Source organism: Sinocyclocheilus rhinocerous, unplaced genomic scaffold (genome assembly GCF_001515625.1).
Source record: "Sinocyclocheilus rhinocerous isolate Xijiao unplaced genomic scaffold, SAMN03320098_v1.1 scaffold82, whole genome shotgun sequence".
Taxonomy (NCBI): domain Eukaryota; kingdom Metazoa; phylum Chordata; class Actinopteri; order Cypriniformes; family Cyprinidae; genus Sinocyclocheilus; species Sinocyclocheilus rhinocerous.
This window is the reverse complement of record NW_015644168.1, coordinates 827790-849658: the sequence shown is the minus strand read 5'-3', so window position 1 is coordinate 849658 and position 21869 is coordinate 827790. Positions and strand designations below refer to the sequence as shown.

Genomic DNA, 21869 nt, shown 5'->3' with positions numbered 1-21869 from the left:
TATATATATATATATATATATATACACATACACACACACACGTATGTATATAAATGTATATATGTATGTATATAAAATATTTTTAGCATATGTTTAGTATTTTCATGAGTTTCATTAGGTATTTTTATGTATAAATATACATGAAATAATATAAACCATCTATAAAAGCATATACTGCTTCTATAGTTCAACCTCAAAACTCATTTGCAGGTGCTACTTTGTTCATAAACAAATGCCTTGACACTTTTTTTTTTTTTTTCTTTTTTTTTCATTTTAGCTTGGCGCTAAAAAGGGTCTTGGTGCCCAGAAGGTGAGCAGCAAGAGCTTCACTGAGGTGGAAAAACAAGCCCAGGTGGCAGAGAAAATGAGAGAGGAACAGGTCGCTGAGACCAAGAAACAAGCCGAAGAGTCCATGTGAGTCTCCAGATGCCACACATTCAGAATCTCTTGGACATTTGCAGATGCTGGAAAACTGAAATGCTTTTTCTTAAAAGATTTTGATTAGAACCTATTGAATGGTCAAGCGTATGTTTGAGTAAGATGATGGCTCCTCTAACAGTGCAATCAGAGCTATAGCTTAGTTTTTGTTTTTCCCTGATTGCGTTCCCTTTTTTCTCACAGAGTGGCCTCGATGCGATTGGCCTACAAAGAGCTGGAGATTGACAGGAAGATAGAGGAGAAGAAACTGAAGAACCTTGAAGGCAAGAAGAAGGAACAGGCAGAGAGGCTGGGCATGGGATTCGGCAACAGGAGGTAAAGACACGGCGGTAACCTCGATTAAACCACTGTCACGTTAATTACATCACTCCCCTCAAGCATGACATCACTGTCTGCAGCAGATTAATAGCCCAGGATGCTGAGCGATGTGTCTGTTTGTTAATGTTATTGTACATTCAGCTTAATGAGGCTGATATGATGTGACTTTGATCGTCCGCAGTGCCGTGTCTCATTCCGTGATGGCTGAGATGCAGGTGATCGAGCAGGAGACCCCGGTCGGAGTCAAATCCTCTTCTCGCTCTAAGCTGGACATGTTTGATGAGCCCGGCTTCGCCTCCGGACCGCCCAAGTATGTCTGTTTCAGACAGCATTTGTGAATGTGTGTGTTTGCATGTGTGTGATTTGTATCAATCATTGTGATCTCAGGTACAAGGACAACCCTTTCACTTCAGGAGACAGCTTTGGCTCGCGGTGGGACAATGATGGAGGATCCTCGTTCTCTTCCTGGGCTCTGGAGAAGGAGGAGCCTAAAGAGAGTGAAGTCACCATCTCAAGCATCCAGCCAATTGGAGAAAGGTTTGTTGAATAATGTCCTGATGCAGTAGACAGTGATTTGATTTGTGGCCGTTTTTATGACCCCGTGACACAATGTGTCTCAGGTTGCCCAGCCGAAGGAAGCCTGAGGTGTCTGTGCCCGTCACAGAGTCCAGCGAAGCACAACAGAAGTTTGCCAATGCTAAAGCAATCTCATCGGACATGTTCTTCGGCCGTGAGAGCAACCCAGAGGTACAGTGAGCCCACCAGAGCTCGAGTTCTGTGACTCGGACTGGCAGTTTTGACACATTTTTCACATCCTTTTTTTTTTTCATTTTATTTCTATATATAAATATTATATTATTAATTATTTTTACATATTTCATCTGTAATTCTGTAATATTGTAAATTATTTTGTTCATATATTAGATATGTAAATTTATTTTATTGATATTACAATATACATTTTAATAAATGTTTTATATATTATATTTATATATTGTGTTTTTATATTTTCATTGTTTTACAATTATTTCTAATATACATAATACATATACATCTTTTATATCACAATTTTGTATGTTTATATAATATACAGCAAGTTTTAGGTGCTTGGTATTCTTGTGGAAACTTTTTTTAGGAATCAAAACAAGTCTTGAAAAGTGAAGCTAGAACGTTTCGATCGCCCCCCCCCCAGGTGACTGGATGCAGTATTAGTCATAAACCCCGCCCTCGCCATGTAATCTAATGGGACATGAGACAAACTAAATAATCAAATTATACTTCAAATAAATTTCTTCCAAAGACGTTTTCTGTCATTTTAGGTAGTTCTTAGCATGCTTTTTCTAATAAGTTTGCTTTTAATTAGTTATTTGATGCTATAAAAATGGGGTGTGGTGTCATGATTGTGAGCTTGCGATTGGGTCTGCGGGAGTTTGGGCGGGACTTACCTTATGATACTACTGCGCAGACTCTGGCTCCAAACGAATCTCTACTGCGCAGACTCGGGCAACAAATGACGTCATTTCGCAAGATGACAGCGGCCATACTGAGATTATTCCATTGTTTTGGCTTCACTTTTCTATAGTGGATGGAAGTGGAGACGCGTCGTCCATCTTTTTAAAAGTCTATGATTCAAAATTAATAGAAGGTTCAAAAATACAGAATTCATTTTTAGAATTTCAGAATTATGAATTTAGAATTTAATTTGTCCTTGATAAATAAAATTGATCTAACTTGGAGTTTCATGGCTTCTACAAAAAGGTTCCACAAAGGTTCCACATTTACTAATATATATATACAGTATATATACATACACACACACACACACTATATTATTTTTTTTTTTTTACATTTTATTTATTTTTTAAGTAAATATACATTTGTATTGTTTATATAAATATATTATTTTTCCCCACTAGTATGAAGCAAAGACTCGTCTAGAAAGCATGTCTGGAAGCACCTCCATCAGCTCTGCTGACCTGTTTGGTGATGGCAGTGTCCGTTCCTCTGGTAAACACTTCTGTCCTCAGCTATACCGTTTACTTCATGCTAATTAGATTATAAAATGGAAAAAAGTCCTATATTTGTTGGCGTATTATATAACACGAGTGTGGCGCTCTGTTTCGTTCATGTACATCGCTGTAGGCTCATCAGGATTTGACAGCGTGCTTCCCTCTGGTCCTGACATCGCCCAGTTCAAGCAAGGTGTGAAGACTGTTGCAGGGAAGATGGCAGTGCTGGCTAACGGAGTTATGAACACCATTCAGGTGAACGCACTCATTTCAGTCTTGACTATATATATTTAATACATCCACAGCAGCTGTATTAACGCCATCTGATCATGTGTGTGTTCAGGATCGCTATGGATCTTACTGAAAGGACTGCATTTGAATGAAACGGAAGTTGCATTACAGAACGCACCTCACTGCTGATTGGCTCTGGTCTGTCTTTCCCACATGAACACACATCTGAGAAAGACCAAGACCCGGGAGCTCCCAATCTCTCCCCAGACCACTGTAGACACTCTTGCTGACAGTATTTTAATTTCTTTTTGAGGACTCTCGTTTTATTTTCAGATAACAGCAGAAGCACTGGGAAGAGTGTAAAGTTTGTTTTCAGAATCGCAGTGCTTTTTGTTCGAACTAACAGTCCTCTTTTCTTTGCCATGTTCTGGTCTTTGATTTCAAATAGGTATGGATTTGAAAAGTATTCTGTCTGGAATTAAATGTATAACTAAACTTAGAGCGCTAATATGTTCTTATGGCTTTCTTTTTGTATTTTAACGGTATCCGAAGACCTCGGTTCATTCGGTGAACAAGGAAAGGGAGCCCATATGGTATATTTATACATTGGAATATTTGGAGCCCATTTCCTAAATGCAATCTATTAGATTTTGATGCATAATCATGATTTTACATTATGACAAAGTTTGAGTGACTAAGTGATAAAATAACAGTAATATTGTGCAATATGTCCTGGCATGTCAAGGACGAGTTCTTGAGGCTTTTTGTGAATGCGGATGTGTAAGTGATCCATGGAGTTTGAGTTGTCAGGACCAATGATTTTAAACTGAACCCTGTTTGTTTTTGCATGCCAGCATAAGCCGAAGACACTGGTGCTGTATCCGATTTCCAGCATTCCCTCGTATTTACAAAGAAAATGCTCAAGAAGCCAAGCGGGCTGAGGAGGTTTACAGCGATGTGATTTAATCAACGGCAATTTAACAAGACGCCCTCAGTTTAGATGATAAAATGGCTTATGATTTTTTTTATTTATTTAAAGTTCACCCGCTATCGTCTGTTTTCTGGTAATCTGCATGTGCAATACTGTTTCCTAGTACATGCATTACAGCCTTTCTTTCGGGTTAATGCCAGACGGGGAGCTAGCGAATGGTATTTGTCTGCCTGTCCGTTTGTATCCCAATGCTAAATTTGAAAATAAAGAACAACAATCCAACTACCGTCTGGAATAAAAGCTATTTATTGTAGCCTGTTGAGAAGAATCTATTGAGATTTGTGTGAATAAAGATTGAAATTCCCACACCAGCTGTTTTAAGACTGATTCTAGAAACGCAACAATCATTTTATGACAGAAGGATTACAGATAAAGTGCAAAACAAACAAGAGTGGTAATGGAATAATTCATGCACACAAAGTAAGTGTTGACCCTTTAACCCTAATAAAAAATAAAGTCAGTAGAGTATTGGCCTGGCTGACGTTAACCCTGTAAAGCTTACTGTTACATTTGCCTCTAAATTATCAACATGATCAAAACATAAATGAAAAACCTGTTGTACGCGATCTACTACATAACTTCTGTTGTCTGCTTTTTTTTTTGTTACTGTGAAATTTGTAATTATTTTTTTTAAAGCAGCACTATGTAACTTTTGGCGCTCTAGCGGTTAATAAACAGAACTGCACACATCCCTCGGAAGAACATTCCAACCGGAACTACTTCTCTAAGTTTATGTCTATGGCGATTTTTTTTTTTGTCTTCCTTTTTTGACCATATAAATACGACCAAATTTGACCAGATTGCATATTTTATATATATATATATACAGTGGGTACGGAAAGTATTCAGACCCCCTTAAATTTTTCACTCTTTGTTATATTGCAGCCATTTGCTAAAATCATTTAAGTTAATTTTTTTTTACTAAATACTGAGCATTTTTCAGTTTTTCTTTTTTAATAAATTTGCAAAAATGTCAACAATTCTGTGTTTTTCTGTCAATATGGGGTGCTGTGTGTACATTAATGAGGAAAAAAAATGAACTTAAATGATTTTAGCAAATGGCTGCAATATAACAAAGAGTGAAAAATTTAAGGGGGTCTGAATACTTTCCGTACCCACTGTATAACATATATAGCGCTCCAGGCTTTACGATGTTCCTGATTCTGAAGACCTTGATTCTAAAGTCTGCTCAGGAGTGCTAAAAGACGCTTTGATCACAGGTACAAAAACACTCATAAATGTCAGCTTCTGTTATTGCATCGATAGCGAGGATCTACGGCATCTACATACAAACAAAAGATCAATGTAAGCGTAAGTCCTCCTTCAGTCTTATTTGCACCGCAGTTAAATTCAGAGGGCGATCAGAGAGCCGCATTATCCCTTTGTAGGCCCTCATTGTGTCCCAGGGTTCTCATCCATGTCAAAGCTTTGGATTTGCTTAGTCACACAATCAAAGAATAACAGGTTTAGAAACAGCAGACTGGCTGTATTCGGTAAATATATGAATGGAGCCGATTACTGTAACAAACAAACAAGAAAAAACCCGAATAATGGGGATTTATGGCTTATAACAGCCTCTGAATTCACTCATTCAAATGCACATTCAGACTCACTGAGTAAATTCAATTCCCTTGTAAAAGTTAAATTACATAAACGCAGAAGTTGCTCGTTCACAGCTCAGCTGATATGATAGAACAAAAGAATGATCGAAGACTGACAGATAAAATGAAAGAATGAGAGATGGAAAGAATGACAGATAGATAGATAGATCGACAGATAGACAGATCAACAGATAGATCGATAGATAGATAGATCGACAGATAGATAGATAGACAGACAGACAGACAGACAGATAGATAGATAGATAGATAGATAGATAGATAGATCAAACAATTTGGTCTTGGAAAAAATAGTTATTGTGGTGTCTAACTTGATAGATTTTCTCCATTAGAAAGATCAGAGTCTTCATTTGAGCTCGATTTAATCTCATTGCTATCTAGAAGAAACGATTGAGACCTTGAAGAGATCTCTGTGAGTTTCCTTTCCTATGGAAACACACCTATTTTCCTGTAGATGCAAACAACTACGCAAAATACACCCCAATGCTCTGCGAAGTCTTATAAAATGTGTCAGTGCTGTATAAGTCACACAGTCGGATGAAAGTGCAGTGGATGGATCAATACAACCAGTGATGATGATGATGATGGCGGCTCAGTTGATCCAGACGTACGAGTAGAAGCCGTTCTCCTCCCACAGGTCACACCTCTCGCGAGAGTAGCTTGTTACGAAAGAAATGTTCTTGTCCAGCAGGGCGATGCTTGAGGGGAACTCCGGCCACTCATCTGGCATCCTACCTGTGAGGTTACGAAGAGTTTTGGAACGTTAGAGGCAAGATTTGATCACACTGATCACATACAGTTTCAACCAGCTTAGGATTGCGCAGTTGAACAGTGTTTCTCCTGTTTGTCAATGCTGTTTCATCTGGATTTAAACTAGTTTAAATCACTGATCCACTGAATTCAAGTGCTTCTCACTGGATCTCACAGCACTGTTTAGCGGTCATGTAACCGAGAGTTATCAGTGAGTAAACGCATCTGCTCTAGTGAGCTCACGCTGCGCTGCTGTTTAAACTTTGGATAAATGCTCCATGTGGCGCAGTTCAGATGAGTAGTGCTGTTTCCTTCCGCTTTTGGTGCATAAAACTTATATTGAATATTTATCAAAGTCTTGTTAACGTTTTATTGAAGAAAACTGTATTTCGATAATTATTGTTATTGTTTTATCGCCCAGCACTACAAGAAGTATTAACCTCCTTTAGCCGTGTGAAGCACTTTTAATGATGGATGGATGCACTTTTTTGGACTTCAAAATCTCAACCATTCACTGCAATTATAAAGCTTGGAAGAGCCAGGACATTTTTTAATATAACTCCGATTAGATTTGTTTGAAAGAAGAAAGTCATATACACCTAGGATGGCTAGAGGGTGAGTAAATGTGCGGTAATTTTCATTTTGGGGTGAACTATCCCTTTAACTGAGAAAACCAGCTGTTGACGAGTTTTGGATATCAGACAAAATCTTCTGTTGGGATCTGATCCAACATTCCTTGTCTTGTCTTGGCAGTGGCATCGTGGTGTGTTGCTAGTCGTCCCATGATGCATTGCGAATGACAAATGAATCAGAAACAACAGTATGTTATAAAACATTTAACTATTTAGTCATTATAATAAAAGTATAATAAGCATATTGGATTTTTCACAGATTGTGGCTTAACAGAAGTGTTTCATTAAAAACTTCAGAGCTCATGGGACGGTTTTCTTAAAATGTTTCTATTATATCAATGAAAAATGTTGAAAAAAAAGAGAAAAAATATAGGATATTTTAATCCCAGAACCATGCTATTGCACTCTTGTTCAATTTATTTTCATTGATGAAAACAATGTTGCATAATAGATGCACTATCACTTCAGTTTGGGGTTAGTAAATTAAAAAATGTCTCTTATGCCCACAAGAGTTGCATTTATTTGATGAAAATACAGTATAAAGACATTGATACTGTGAAATATTATTACAATTTAAGATAGCTGTCTTCTATTGTAATATTTTGTAAAATGTAACTTATTCCTGTGATGCAAAGCTGAATTTTCAGCATCATTACTCCAGTCTTCAGTGTCACATGATCCTTCAGAAATCATTCTAATATGCTGATTTTCTGCCCAAGAAACATTTCTTATTATTAATTTTGAAAACAGTAGTGCTGCTTCATATATTATTTTGTAATATTATACTTTTGATCAATATAATGCATGCTTTTTGAATAAAAGATTTGTTTTATTTCAGCAACTACATAAAAATCTCACTGACCCCAAACCTTTGAACGGTAGCGAATGTCCTCAACATTAAATCTCAAGAAATAGGGTCAAGCATTTACTATAGATTTCAAGTGTTATATTAGTAGTATGGGAAATCTCACATTACCTTCTTTGGCAAAATGTACAAAATACTTGGTGATCATTTCCTGGAAGCTGATATCAGCCGGTGACAGGGTCCCCAGCACCATTTCAAGACCCCTGAAGAAGGCCAGGCTGTCTAGAAGATGAAAGGCAAAGCGACCGGGGAAGGGAAGCCAGCTGGAGGCGTTTGCCTGTTTTGATGGAGTGTAAGTTACCAGATAACGGTACACTGGGCTCTTTAAGGCTCCTGGAATACATGAGACATCAATGCAAAGATTTTAGTTTTAAACAACTGACTATGGATCACAAATGTAAGCATAATGGACAGTCAATAGCAGAGTGGTCGTGTATCATCCTGAATGGGTTTATTTTGAGATAATGACCAGCTCACTGTTCATTATCCTGCTTATTATACAGCCACTTACCATGAAATATTTATTGGAGCTCACAAATGATAAAATATTCAGAGTGCTGATAAAGCTCAATTGCTTTTATTGTGAATTGTGCAATGAAAAATTCATTTGAACCTGCAGCTCTCTTAGCCAGGTCGTTCCTGGGGCAGGTGGCCCTCATGTCAGAGACCATGGTGGTGAAGAGCCGCTCTGGGCACCGGTCAGAGGTTGGGCACGGGGCTGAGCTATTGTACAGCCTCAGCGCCTGATTGGTCAGGGCCTCTCCGAAAGGGGTCAGTTTCTCTGAGTGAATGATCAACAGAGATGTGGTGAGGAAAAACATGTCCACTTATATAGATACTCATTTATTCATTTTTTGAAATGTCTGTTATGATTTGACTTACTTGTCACAATCCAACGATAGTCTCCCCAAGTCCATGTTGAGATGTTTTCATATGGAGGACTAAAGTAAAAAGACATACTGTCATGTTCATGTAATTTCCAGGGTTGGGCAAAATCACAGCATAATGAATTGGCTTCCTTAAATTAATTTGAATAGGAATGACAGGAAGAGGAATTAACTGAATAGCTTTAGAGGAATTTCATTAGTCCAATACAAATTTTTGTGTCAAACCATTAAAAATGACAACACTATATGTAATGATTAATTATACTTAATGTCTTAATGTATTAATGAAATCATAATTATTATATGATTTAAATTATACTTACTATGTATATAAAAATACTTAAATATTAATTAAATAAATAAATAAGAACATTATAGGTTCTATATATTAATTTAAAATAATAATAATTAATTGATTAATTAATTAAATATTATGATCATAAAAATATTTACTATATATTATATACTATATGTACAATAATACTTATTAAATAAATAAATAAGAACATTATAGGTTCTATATATTAACTTAATAATAATAATCATCATAAATTAATTAATTAAATATTATGAATAGACGACCGCGTTTTTTCAGATGTATTTCCAAGAAAAAAACATTGTCTTATATTCGGGACAATACGGTATATATATATATATATATACATTGTAAATTACAACATTTTGAGTTCTATATATTAATCGAAAAAATAATAATTAATTAATTAAAGTGCCCCTATTATGAATTTTTGAAAATTACCTTTCATGCAGTGTGTAACATCCTGCAAAGTTTTAAATCTAAAAGTGCACCGTGTATAAAGTTATTGTCTATCAAAAGAAAGAGTCGACTCAGAATCATTGAAACGAGTCGTTTTTAAAATGAATCCCAAGCCGTTCATGTTGACGTCAACATGAAACATTAGCATATTGCCCGCCCACTTGTTGGTTGTTTCTTGTTGGTCTGAATGAAAATGCAAATTCATTCTTTGCCACTAGGTGCCGCTTTTGGAGCGGTAAAAATAGCGGTTTCCCCGGTAACGCTGTACACAAAGCAGCACTGCTCTCACAAACGCTGCTTTATCAGGCATTACAGACATGATGAAATGAAACTGAGACCAATCGACCAATCACCGCAGATTAGCATCATGCAAAGGAGGGGTTTGGAAAAATGAATCGTTGAGCGAATCGTTTGGGAGTCGTTGAGCAAGTAAGGTAAAAATAAATGCATATTATAAGACAATGAATGTGTTTTTTGACCTTGCATGCATGTCAACCTGTTGTTGGTGACTCCCAAAACCAAAATATGAACCTTTCATTACCCATAATAGGGGCACTTTAAATATGTTTTTATTAAATACACATTTATATAGGTGGCATTTCAAATAATGATTATAAATATCATATGTTTCTACAAATAATCCATATGTTTTATATTACAATATTTTTAAAAAGTATATTTCTTTGAATTTCATTCATTGAATTCAAATCCAAATTATAACTCTGCATCCTGCTTGCTAATTCAATTCAAATTCATGAACTTTAAAGACATTCTCAAATCAATTCTGAATGGCGCACAATCCTGACCGTTTTTATTTTATTTTACAACCGATAGCTAAAAAACGAACAAAGCAGGTTACCTAAAATCAGTCTCCTGTTCAGTTGTCCCAACCACAAATGGGACATCGTTATAGGTTCCGTCTCCACCCTTCTCCCAGGTCTCAAACGGAGGAGCTTTGAGAACATAGTTGTCAATTACTGCAACTGGGCCAAGAAAAACACCTTTGACTGGAGGATCGGTTAATTCATCAGCTGCCCATGCTGGGTACTGCTGCCACGGGATTGCCTGAGTCAGATACAAATCACTGACATTAATTCAACCACAGACCCATTTCTGATGTATTACTAACATTTAGAGAAATTAAACCTCATCGGCAGATTTTCATTGGGAATTCATTGAGCGTTTGGCGAGATCTGGCAGCCGGTCGAGGTTTGATGATTTATCAAAGAGAGTTTACGGACGAAGGGGCCAATAGGTTGAGGCTGTTGTTAGTCAGCCGTGACTCTGCTGCTGCCTTGCTGTGGAAGGTTACAAGCTCGGCCATAAATTTCTCACCTGAAGGACTTGAGCGATGTGTAGTCCTCTCAGGCAGATGGCGTTTTTGCAGCCAGTTCTCCTCAGGAATTCAAAGTTGTCCTTTTCTGCTGACGCCAGGGAAGCATTATACACATACGAGCCGCTCATGTCAATCGCGCGATGAAACAGTCCTTTGGCTAGTGGAGACATCATCAAAGTCCAAACCGAAGTTCCTCCTTATGATCACACAGGGAGAGAAATACACATTAATATACATTAATAAGACTAACCCTTGTGAAAAAGAAGTGTGCTTAATTATATTGAATGGCACTTGTAGTACATCCAGACAATATATTATGATATTAATGAAATAAAGGCCACCTAAAGCCTTGTTCAGACTGTCAGCCCAAATCCGATTATTTGTGTATCCAACTGGAATCTGATTTAAATGTTTTACTGTGTATCGCAACTGTTCAGATTGGATTTGTGTGTTCCGTGGCGCTCTTTTGTTTTACTCAACGACGTTGCATTGGTATGCCTACACTAACAGCAATACAGATGTTGTCTTACAACATGACAACATGTTGCCATCATGCTGGATTATATAACGTCTTCTGTGCTGCCGCCTCCGCTGGTCTCAAAACTCAAAGAGGTACAAAGATCAGCTCTATATTGCCATTTTCCACTTGCACTTCACAACAACACAACCTTGTTTCTACAAAGACATGCAGTGTGTTTTCTACAAACAATGTCTGACGTGTTTGCATTTTACGTGACATGACTAACTGACATAGGCAAAGAAGTTACGCAAAATCCGGACAGACTGACTGAAACAGATTTTCAGAAATGCGATTTGAATAGTTTTTTTTTTTTTGCCATTCACACTTGTGAAATATGATTGGATTCCAATCGCATATATGCACAAAAATCGGATTTGGACTGACAGTCTGAACAAGGCTTAGGTGTACTTAAAGAGTGTACACTTTCATGACTATGTTTCTTAACACACTTAAGTACACTTTTAAAAAGTGCACTATGTAATAATGTCAAATTAAAGTTTAATTTTTTAAAATCATTATGTTTAAAAATCTTTGGTTACACAATATTTTACGATGTCCTTGTTACAGTGTAATTATGCCTTTAGGTACTGAGTAATATTAATTAACTACATGTACTTACTATATGGTTAGGGGTAAGGATTAGGGTTTGGCTTAATGTTACTTGCATTATGCATAATTTATTGTTATTATAATAGTACGTACATGTAACAAGGACACCTTAAAATAAAGTGTTACCAAATCTTTTGTTGTGTTTAAAGTACATTTATTTTGATGTGTTTACAAACATACTCAAGCACATGTACTTCATTATAATTTTTACTGTAGTGATAATCAGGGATGGGCAGTATTTCAGATACATGTATTTAAAATACGTTTCATCTGGGAGATCACAGTGATATGTGAATATTTGATCTGTTAACTGGTTGCATATGTCTGATTTATTGCATGACTCGGGCAGAGAAAAGCTGTTGCTATCAAACACTGTTCACTTGTTCACAAACATCAGTGTGTTGGTGAAGGGATAGATCAAATAGGCCAATTGATGGAAGGTTTGTGAAGAAATTTCATGCTCCCTTGTAAAAGTATTTTTTAGTATTTTTAAAATACAAAAATACAGTAGTTTATTTTGATACTTGGTGTAGCTGCTGTATTTTGTAGTTTATTTTGATACACTTAAAATTAAGGTATTTGGTATTTTATTTTAAAATACATTTTGATGTATCTTTGCCCAACCCTGGTGATAATACATTTACATAATACAAGTATATAATTTAAATGTCCTGTGTGCAACTACATCATTGTAAATGTGTATTTACAAATATATTTAAATACATGACATACAAGTTTCAGTACAAATGACATTAAAGTATAATTTATGTTTACCATAAATGCGTGTCAGTACATTCAGCAGTACAATTGAACCATATTTCAAAAACAATTGAAGTAATTATGAAATTACATATAAAGATGTACTTAAGCCCTACTTAAATGGGTCAAGAATAGTACTCTTAAGTTCAATTGCATTTAATATAAATTTAAACTATAATACATTTTTCATTTGTTAATAACATGTAATTAAGTGTCTAAAAACCTCACATTCAGTTCACACTTACATATATTCTTAGATAGTTCAAACTTACATAAAGTATATATATTACTTATAAATATATTACATTATAAATATATTAAAGTATATTATTTCCATAATATGTACTCTTTTTGTAATTATATAAATTATATTATATATAAATCTTTTTCACAAGGGAAGGTTTCAGACACAAACATTAGCAGTGCAAATCTATTTTGCTGGCCATATAGACAGGTTACAGCATAGCAGAAGCACAGCAAATAGAGTTTTGGTGCTGATTTATGGCATACATGATTATAAAACATGTTTAGCAAATGTTTGCAGATATGGATGTGTAAAACACTGCAAATTAACCTTTTGGTTGATAGGTAGTGCTTTGTTTATTCTCCACGATTTGCTTGCTATTAATCTTCTTTTTTGATAACCTTAACACAATCAGTCACGTTGTCTTGCGAGGGAATGAATTAATAAGTCATGGGAACAAATTCTTAATCCATGGCTATGGTATCTTTTATGTTTTCCCCTGTATGTCATGTCTGTGGCTCTGCATCTAAATTGCCAAATACACACAAAATATGTCAAATTGTCAAAATGTCTTGAGTGAACATAACCAGTTGAGAGAAAATCAGATATATGTCAGTTAGGGGTGTAACGATACACGTATTTGTATTGAACCGTTCGGTACGAGGCTTTCGGTTCGGTACGCATTACAAACCGAACGATTCGTTGTAGTAATCCTATTACATTTGGGAAAAAAAGAGCTTAAAGTGTGTGAAATATAATGTACTCCAGGTTGTGACGGTGAGGTAGTTCGTTAGAGTTTTCCCTCTTTTCCTCACTTTTATTCGCTTTTAAATAGCTTGTAAATACTTGTGCGCATTTTACTTTCACTTTCGAACTAGCGGCATTTCGGCGTCAATTGATTGAATTGACAACAACAAAACAGTACGACAAACTCACTTACATTAAACATAGAATGTTTAATTTATTAACAAAACGAATACAAATACACCATGCTATAGGCCTAATATAAAATAACAAATAACTTACACAAAGTTTAAATATAAAACACTGAAAATCAGCAAACACGGTGGAACCAAATAAATAAGAAACAAATGTTAAAAAAGCTTCCAAAATCATCTTGGAAAAACGGCACAAGTCATAAATAAGATCATATGATACTTGTTTTAATAAAAAAAAAAAAGAAGTAAAAATCAAGGAAATTTGTCTGGCATTTCTTTGTTTTTGCTGTATTGAAAAAATACGGAACCGTGACACCCCTGTGTCGTATCGAACCGAACCGTGGATTTTGTGAACCGTTACACCCCTAATGTCAGTATATTGCACCTGTGCATTAGGTCTTAAAGTGACAGCAGAATAACATACCTGCTGCTATCTGTGCCATTAATGTGAATCAAACAGCTCACTATTCTTGACTGAATAACCTTTTTGTAGCTTTAATAAGAATAATTGTGTATTTAATTCATACAGTGAAGACTGCAATGTTCCCTCTAAGCTACGCGCGCGTGTGCAGCTGCTCACTTCTTATGTTGGGACCGTGTAGAATAAATAATATGTCACACACAGGACAGACACAAAAATGAGTTGGGAAAGCCATTTGATCGAATTCTACCCCGTGTCCCAATGTTCATACTATCCATCCTAAATAGTATGTGAATAAGTGTGTCCTAAAGCATAGCATGTTGAAAAGAGTATGCCAAAAGTCCACGGATGGTCTACCGTTTCAGATAGATTTTTGAAGTGTGGATCCGTGCACACTCTAATGGCTAACATTGCCCACAATCCATTGTGCTTTGGGCCAGGATTTGGTTCATGACTACAAACACGAATAAAAAGTGTTAAAAACTACAAACATGGCAGATTCATTTTTGGGTGTACTATCCCTTTAAAGACACAACTGTACAGTATGACGTAATAATGTTCCAAAGCTTGCCTACTCTTTTACAACACACTCAAAAATGTACTTTTTCTTCACCAAAATAGTACATACTTTAAGGGCGTAGTATAAGTAGGCAAATTGGGACGCAGCACTAGTGAATGTGAAATGCAATGCTCGGGCAAACCGCTTTAGACTTGGTGTCTCTATAGAGTTAGAACTGGTGAATGCAGTTTACAGGTTTCATTGAAAGGAGAATGATGTGCTGTAGAAATCAAACACTTTAATGGTTGTGGACGAAATAGCTCAACATAAGAGCCAACGCAAATGCAATGATGTGAAATAAAACGTCATCATATGTTTTAAAGAAGAGTGGCTTGATTAAGTAGTGGAAATAGTGGATGATGGGCACGGAACCGCCACAAAACTCCAAGACACAGTTACACACAGGTTGTAAGAAACTGTAGTCTGCCCCGACCCAGATTCCACTCCACAAGAGATGTTTGATCATGCTCATTTCCCAAAATGGCTTAATTATTATAGAGGAGAAGAAAGTTAACAGTTATGTTGTTTCTGCTCCATTTGGGATGATCACATCCTGAGCAAATGGTGACCAACTGTAGAATTAGAATGAGTGTGGGACACTGAGAACCATCTCAGACAATGGGGTGTCAGAATTTCATTAACATACAGACCACAGCTGTTACAACAGGAGCAACTTCATTTACGTTAAGGCTAGTAAGCTGTAATAGTATAAAAGGTTCGAGCTTAGGATGTTCGGGGTTCATTCCGACTGAACTGACTTAAATTATTTTTTAATAGAATTCCTAGGTAAGTAGCAGCACTCTAAATGTTTTCTTGAGTAACCTAAAATGTGCATCATTTCAAATGAAATATAAATAACACATTAAAGTTAAAAGTTACAAGAGGGAGTAGTTAGTTATTAGAGGGAACTTTATCTGAGAATAAGCGGAACGTATAATGAGGAAGTATGTATATATATATATATATACATATATATGTTTTAAGGATTTTTCAAAGTAAAGCACAGAACAAACAAACAACATTGTCTCAGACTGCACATGCACCCACGAAAAAAAAAAGCATGTATATATATAAAATCCTTGACATAAATTATAATAATTACAGGTTCAGTAAACAGTCAATCATCTGGAATGCCCGAAGGTAATCACACAATGGTGAAACAGAAGAGCAAATTTCATGGAGTTTGATTTTAGTATAATGTAAGCGATGAATGACCTTGAATTGTATCAACTGATGTCTGCTGTTGACTGAGCAGGATGGTACTGCAGTCCCAGGGAGGAATTCAAATTACAAATTTTGGACTTCACAATTCCTAATTTGTAAATAACGAAAGAAGTGTGAATGGGGCAGATCAAACTTCTCTCTGATTAAATGATGCAAACCTTCCCTCAACATAAAGGTCCTTAATAGAACTTAAACCCTTCTCCTTTCAAACAAAATAGGTTCTGTCAGACCATAGGGGTTTAAAAGAATGATTGTAGTGTATACACAGAGGTCTCTGGCAGGGACAGGACTTTTCTTATACTTGATTTAAAATTATGATTGAATTTTTCAACACAAAACTTATTCACTAATGCTAATGCTAGCTAATGAGGTCCCAGACAGGCTTGTCTCCATTTGCACCCATAAGGGAACATCAGGGGTCAGATTTCCCGGTGCTCTCTTCTCCCAGTACATTAAAGCCTTAACATTGGTAGCCCAGTAATAGTGTTTAAATACTGGCAGACCCAGACCACCCACAGACCTGGGCTTTTGTAGATGAATTTTAGATATCTGATGCTCCAAACATAAGACAAAATTATAGAATCCAGTTCCTTAAAAACGGCAGAAGTAAGAAAAATTGGAGGATTTTGACAAACATCTAGAATCTAGGAAGAGAAACCACTTTTACTGAGTTTATACGTCTGATCATAGATAAAGGCAAGATTTTCCAATTCTCTTTATTACATTTGAGTTTTGAAAGAAACTTGACAGACAAAATTCAACTTAATTTTGGGTCTTTAATTGTCAGTCTGAGATATACAAAGTGGTCCCTAACTATTTTGAATGGAATATTTTCCAAAAAGCCAGGTGTGTGAGTACATAATTTATTCACCCTCATGCTTTTCTAATCCTGTATGAAAGAAAAAAAAGATAAATGTCTGTTTTTGTCCATACAATAGAAGTCAAAGATAACCAAAATGGTTCTGTTACAAACATTCTTCAAAATATCATATTTGTAGCATCCTAGCTCAAAATCAGTACATTGTTGTCAAATGTCCATTTCTGTGTGACAAAATGCAATATTAACATTGTTAACTGCATTTGCAGTATATTCAATAATATATATTGTTATTGGTTTCTGTCCTATTTATTTATGAATTTATTTAATTCAATTTAAGGCCTTGACCCCACCAAAACATTCAATGTGGGCAATGTGGACCGAATGGACTAGATTTGTCCAAGGTCGAATGAGACTAAGCGGAATGCGGAAAATAAAATACAGGCTGCCCAAAAAAAACCCCAATGTAGTACCCTTTTCCAAAAACACTTTTGGCTTTGGCTCAAGTATACTTCCTCATTCCACATCCCGCTTATGCTCCCAAGTAGGTATAAGTATCCTGAGCGAATATGTCTGAGCTTTATTTTCAGACTCCAGAAGCCAAAAACTTCAACAGTGCTTGCCAGCTTGGAGGAGAGAAGACAAGAAACAAACGTAAGAGTTGTTGCACCATAAAAATTGCATTTTAAAATATACGTATGCTTTTAGTAAGCAGTCTTTCACAGAAACATGGAACCAATAACATTAATTTGAGCTTTGAGTGTAATTGTGAAGAACTTTTCTCAATGTGTTTGCAGACTATGGTTCTTACACCAATGTTTTTAGGGATCCTTTTCAGTCTCTCACTGAATTTATGGCTCTGTGAGGCTGCAAGTGTGATCATTTGTAAGTCATATATGTAAACATTTGTTTGGATTGAAATGTATTTATTTTAAAGCATTGAAAATTACATTCTGTATCACAATACATTCCACTAAGTCTTTATGTCTCACGTTGTAGTGGATCAAGAAGACGTACCATATGTCAAAACCAGTGATACCAAGGCCAAACTTGAGGATGCAATATTTCAGGGCAGAATTAAACAAGCTGCTCGAAGCTGCAAGGAACTGCATGAAAAGTATCAGGTTTATGATGGTACGCTCATTTTATGTTAATATTTGAACTTAAGTAACAACTGCGTTTAAGCGACTCAGGAATGCTTCTGTTCATGCAGATGGTCTATATTATCTGAACTCATCAAGAGGAGTCCTTTACCAGACGTTCTGTGATATGACCACTGCTGGCGGCGGCTGGACGCTGGTTGCCAGTGTTCATGAAAACAACATGTACGGAAAGTGTACTCTTGGTGATCGCTGGTCTAATCAGCAGGGCAGTGACCCAAACCGGCCTGATGGTGAGGGGACATGGGCGAACACAGTCACATTCGGAACAGCAGAGTCCTCTACAAGTGATGATTATAAGGTATTTTTATTACATTTATGGTTTTACAACCCTAGTTAAATAGGAGCAACATAAAGGACACTGAGACACTAGACAGACAATGAAAAGATGTTCATGTAGAATTTGAAATGACAGTCTGTTTCCTTTATGTCACAGAACCCTGGATACTATGACATTGCGGCACAAGATGTGTCTGTGTGGCATGTTCCTAATAATATTGATTTGGAACAGTGGTCCGCTACCTCCATCTTGCGATACCACACTGAAAATCACTTCTTAAACCTCTACGGAGGAAACCTTTTCTATTTATTCAAGGTAAGATGAACTTGGATACTAGTTTAGAGTTTGAAATACTCACAAAAATATAGTCAAAGATTACAATTTTGTGAAATTACAAAAATACTGAATTTTTTTAAATCTCCATTTTCCTAGAAATTCCCTGTGAGGTTTGGATTAGGGGCATGCATCACTGATAATGGACCTGCTATTCCAATAGTGTATGATACCGGAAATGTGGATTACAACAAAAATTTGTATGGTCCCAGTTCAAGACGTATGTCAAATTCTCTTGAGCCAGTATTTTTCACATTTTTTAAAGAAAGTAGCTACATCTGTGCTTTATTCAGTGACGGTGTGCATTTTACAAGGCATCTTTGTTGAGATTCAATCAGTTTAATGAATGAAAGCCATGTCATACTGTATGTTATATATTTTCTGCATTTTTCCCAGAAATATCTACGCCTGGATTCATCGCATTCAGAGTCTTTAATACTGAAAGGGCAGCCATGGCTCTTTGTTCAGGTGTCAAACCAACCGGCTGTCACACTGAACATGTGAGTTAACAAAATATTCTGGATTTAAATCGATGTCTATGGACAGCATTTGTGACATGCTGTTAATCACCACATAATGCATTTATAGTACGGTAATACATTTACAATGGAAATAAAGTGTCTGTAGGTGTGTTTTGTTGTTTGTAATGTACTCATATTGTTGCAGTTCTGTATTGGTGGAGGTGGACACTTTCCTGAGGCCGTCCCTAGACAGTGTGGGGACTTTACGAGCTTTGATTGGGATGGCTATGGTACTAATATAGGATGGAGTGCTTCCAAAGAGATAACTGAGGCAGCTGTGCTTCTCTTTTATCGCTGACATTCTGATCAATCTATAATCGCCAGCTTCCTTCCCTTCTTCTTTCTGAGATATTCCACATTGATTAACACTTGAATGTTACATACTCAATTATTTGCTCAAATGTGTTTCTTTACTATATATATATTCTATACTATACACATACATATGGCAACTGAATTGTAACTGAAAAAATCAGATTAGCCATTTATTGAGCTTCTGCTAGTTCATATTTTACACCTCCTCTCAATGTTCATGGGTTTTTTGGGTTCATGGGTTTCAACTGTTCAAAATTGGAAAAATAAATATATTATGTTCAAATAAAACCAGTGAATTATCAATACTACTACCTTTTTTTTTTGCCAACCTGTGAAGGGCTGGCAAAATCAATAATGGAGCTAATAATACTGGAATATCTTACATCTAAGACTTTTTTTTGTAGTATAAAAATAATTTTTAAATTATCTGGACCCTGCAGGTGCAAACATTATGTTGTTTGACTTCCATCAATTTGAGAACTTGTACACCAACCACATAATGCCAGTATGCAGAAATGGGTCTTTTCCCTTTTTTTTTTTTTGATTTGTTAAAAAATACATATTGTTAAAAAACACACTTTGTTAAGCTGGTCTCACAATAGAAAAGAGTGCTATGCTAATAAAAAGTCTCAGTGGTGTTGGTATAAAAGATAGCAATAATGCAAAAATAGGTTTTTAGACTTTTGATTCATTGTCCTTTATTTTTTTCATAGTAAACACTATTGGAGTAACCATTTTGAGAATATTAACTGGAAAGTGACATGGACCTATAATAAAAAAATACTGTGTCAACAACAAAGTTAGTGAAATATACATTAAAATGATACACTTCATTTATGTTCAATTATTTTGGAGTGATGTTGATGAAATCCACTATATTTGAAATGCTAAGTGGGATAAAATTTCTGAAAATAGATTATTAGATAAATAGGTTATTTTTCTATTTTGATAAGAATGATGCAGTTAAGAGTCATATCTTTATTTTAAATCTTATAAATGTGCTTGACAAGTGGTCCAAAAGGGTGAAATAGATTTATTTAAAAACATTACACATACTTTCAAGCTTTAAAGCTATTAGAAGAACTATGAACATTCTCTTTTCAAGAGAACGAACTCTTTTCAACATGCCATGCTCTGGGACACACTCATTCTAATCTTATATACTATGTAGGATGGATAGTATGAACATTGGCACGCAGAGTAGAATTCAATCAAATGGCTTGGAGGGCACAGTTTATTTCATTTGAATCTTTGTTCTATTGCATGCATTTGTTCTGTTGCTTGTTACAGACTTGTTTACTCGCATTCAGTAAGCTTGAGAACTTTTTACTTAGATTATTTATGGCTAGTATTAATTTTTGCTGTGATATCAAAATAGGTGTCAGTAAAAAAAATATATATATATATTTCCAGCAAAAATAACTCTATTGTGATATAAATCATTATTGTGAAATAAAATTACTCATATTGTGATATGAGATTTTGGTCGTATCACCCACCCACATCAACATATGATATAATTAAATTAGTGCTGTCAAACGATTAATCGCGATTAATCGCATCCAAAATAAAAGTTTTTATTTACATAATATATGTGTGTACTATGTACATTTATTATGTTTATATAAATACGCACAACTTTTATTTTGGAATGTGATTAATCGCGATTAATCGTTTGACAGCACTAAATTAAATATGTTTAGCATTTTTAGCATAGTAGTTTTTAACACATTTACTGTCTTTATGGTCGGGATTGAGTCTAGATCATAATTATTTTGTTGTATTCTATTGACAGTACTTTTACCAGTAAGAAATAAAAACTAATTTAGCTTTCATTTTAAAGGTTTACACATTAATTGTACAAGTGGGTGGAAAACAATACATACTGTTTTATTAGAAAGTAATGTGAAACGTCTACAAACTTATCTTACTTACTATAATTTTAGAAACATGCTGTCCTTATACAGGTGCATCTCAATTACTACTTCAGTCTGTGTGCATTGAATTTATTTAATACATGAGTTTCACAATTTGAGTTGAATTACTGAAATAAATGAACTTTTCCACGACATTCTAACTGATTGAGATGCACCTGTAAATTCACATTCTCTAAAAGGATAGTAAACTTATATTTTGGTGGCCTTTGGCATCAAAAAGTTTGTAAAAACTAGTGCTGTCAAACAATTAATCGCGATTAATCGCATCCAAAATAAAAGTTTTTATTTACATAATGTATCTGTGTGTACTGTGTATATTTATTATGTATATATAAATACACACACATACAGTATATATTTTGAAAATATTTACATGTATTT

The 21869-nt window shown here is 35.5% G+C and overlaps 3 protein-coding genes across 5 annotated transcripts in view; 2 read left to right on the top strand and 1 right to left on the bottom strand.

The window, feature by feature from the left end:
• The window catches only part of arfgap2 (ADP-ribosylation factor GTPase activating protein 2), a 12394-nt gene extending 8181 nt beyond the window's left edge, over positions 1-4213 (top strand). For all 3 annotated transcript variants that reach the window (XM_016575717.1, XM_016575718.1, XM_016575716.1), the window contains 8 exons: positions 278-414; positions 622-753; positions 938-1066; positions 1144-1293; positions 1377-1503; positions 2673-2763; positions 2899-3020; positions 3109-4213. In XM_016575717.1, coding sequence (XP_016431203.1) covers positions 278-414; positions 622-753; positions 938-1066; positions 1144-1293; positions 1377-1503; positions 2673-2763; positions 2899-3020; positions 3109-3129 — 909 coding nt within the window. In that variant the 3' untranslated portion in view covers positions 3130-4213. The remainder of the gene's footprint in view (positions 1-277; positions 415-621; positions 754-937; positions 1067-1143; positions 1294-1376; positions 1504-2672; positions 2764-2898; positions 3021-3108) is intronic.
• A 1599-nt stretch (positions 4214-5812) lies between these two features.
• The window catches only part of LOC107758068 (para-nitrobenzyl esterase-like), a 22105-nt gene continuing 6048 nt past the window's right edge, over positions 5813-21869 (bottom strand). The window contains exons 4-9 of the mRNA XM_016575715.1: positions 10851-11047; positions 10375-10580; positions 8736-8794; positions 8467-8634; positions 7965-8186; positions 5813-6341 (exon numbers count right to left, since the gene is read on the bottom strand). Coding sequence (XP_016431201.1) covers positions 6199-6341; positions 7965-8186; positions 8467-8634; positions 8736-8794; positions 10375-10580; positions 10851-11047 — 995 coding nt within the window. The 3' untranslated portion in view covers positions 5813-6198. The remainder of the gene's footprint in view (positions 6342-7964; positions 8187-8466; positions 8635-8735; positions 8795-10374; positions 10581-10850; positions 11048-21869) is intronic.
• On the top strand, positions 17289-19762 carry LOC107758071 (intelectin-like). The gene is made up of 8 exons (XM_016575719.1): positions 17289-17596; positions 17740-17827; positions 17942-18076; positions 18156-18403; positions 18539-18697; positions 18815-18935; positions 19112-19215; positions 19382-19762. The coding sequence occupies exons 1-8, from the start codon at positions 17477-17479 to the stop codon at positions 19532-19534; spliced, it is 1128 nt and encodes a 375-aa protein (XP_016431205.1). The 5' UTR covers positions 17289-17476; the 3' UTR covers positions 19535-19762.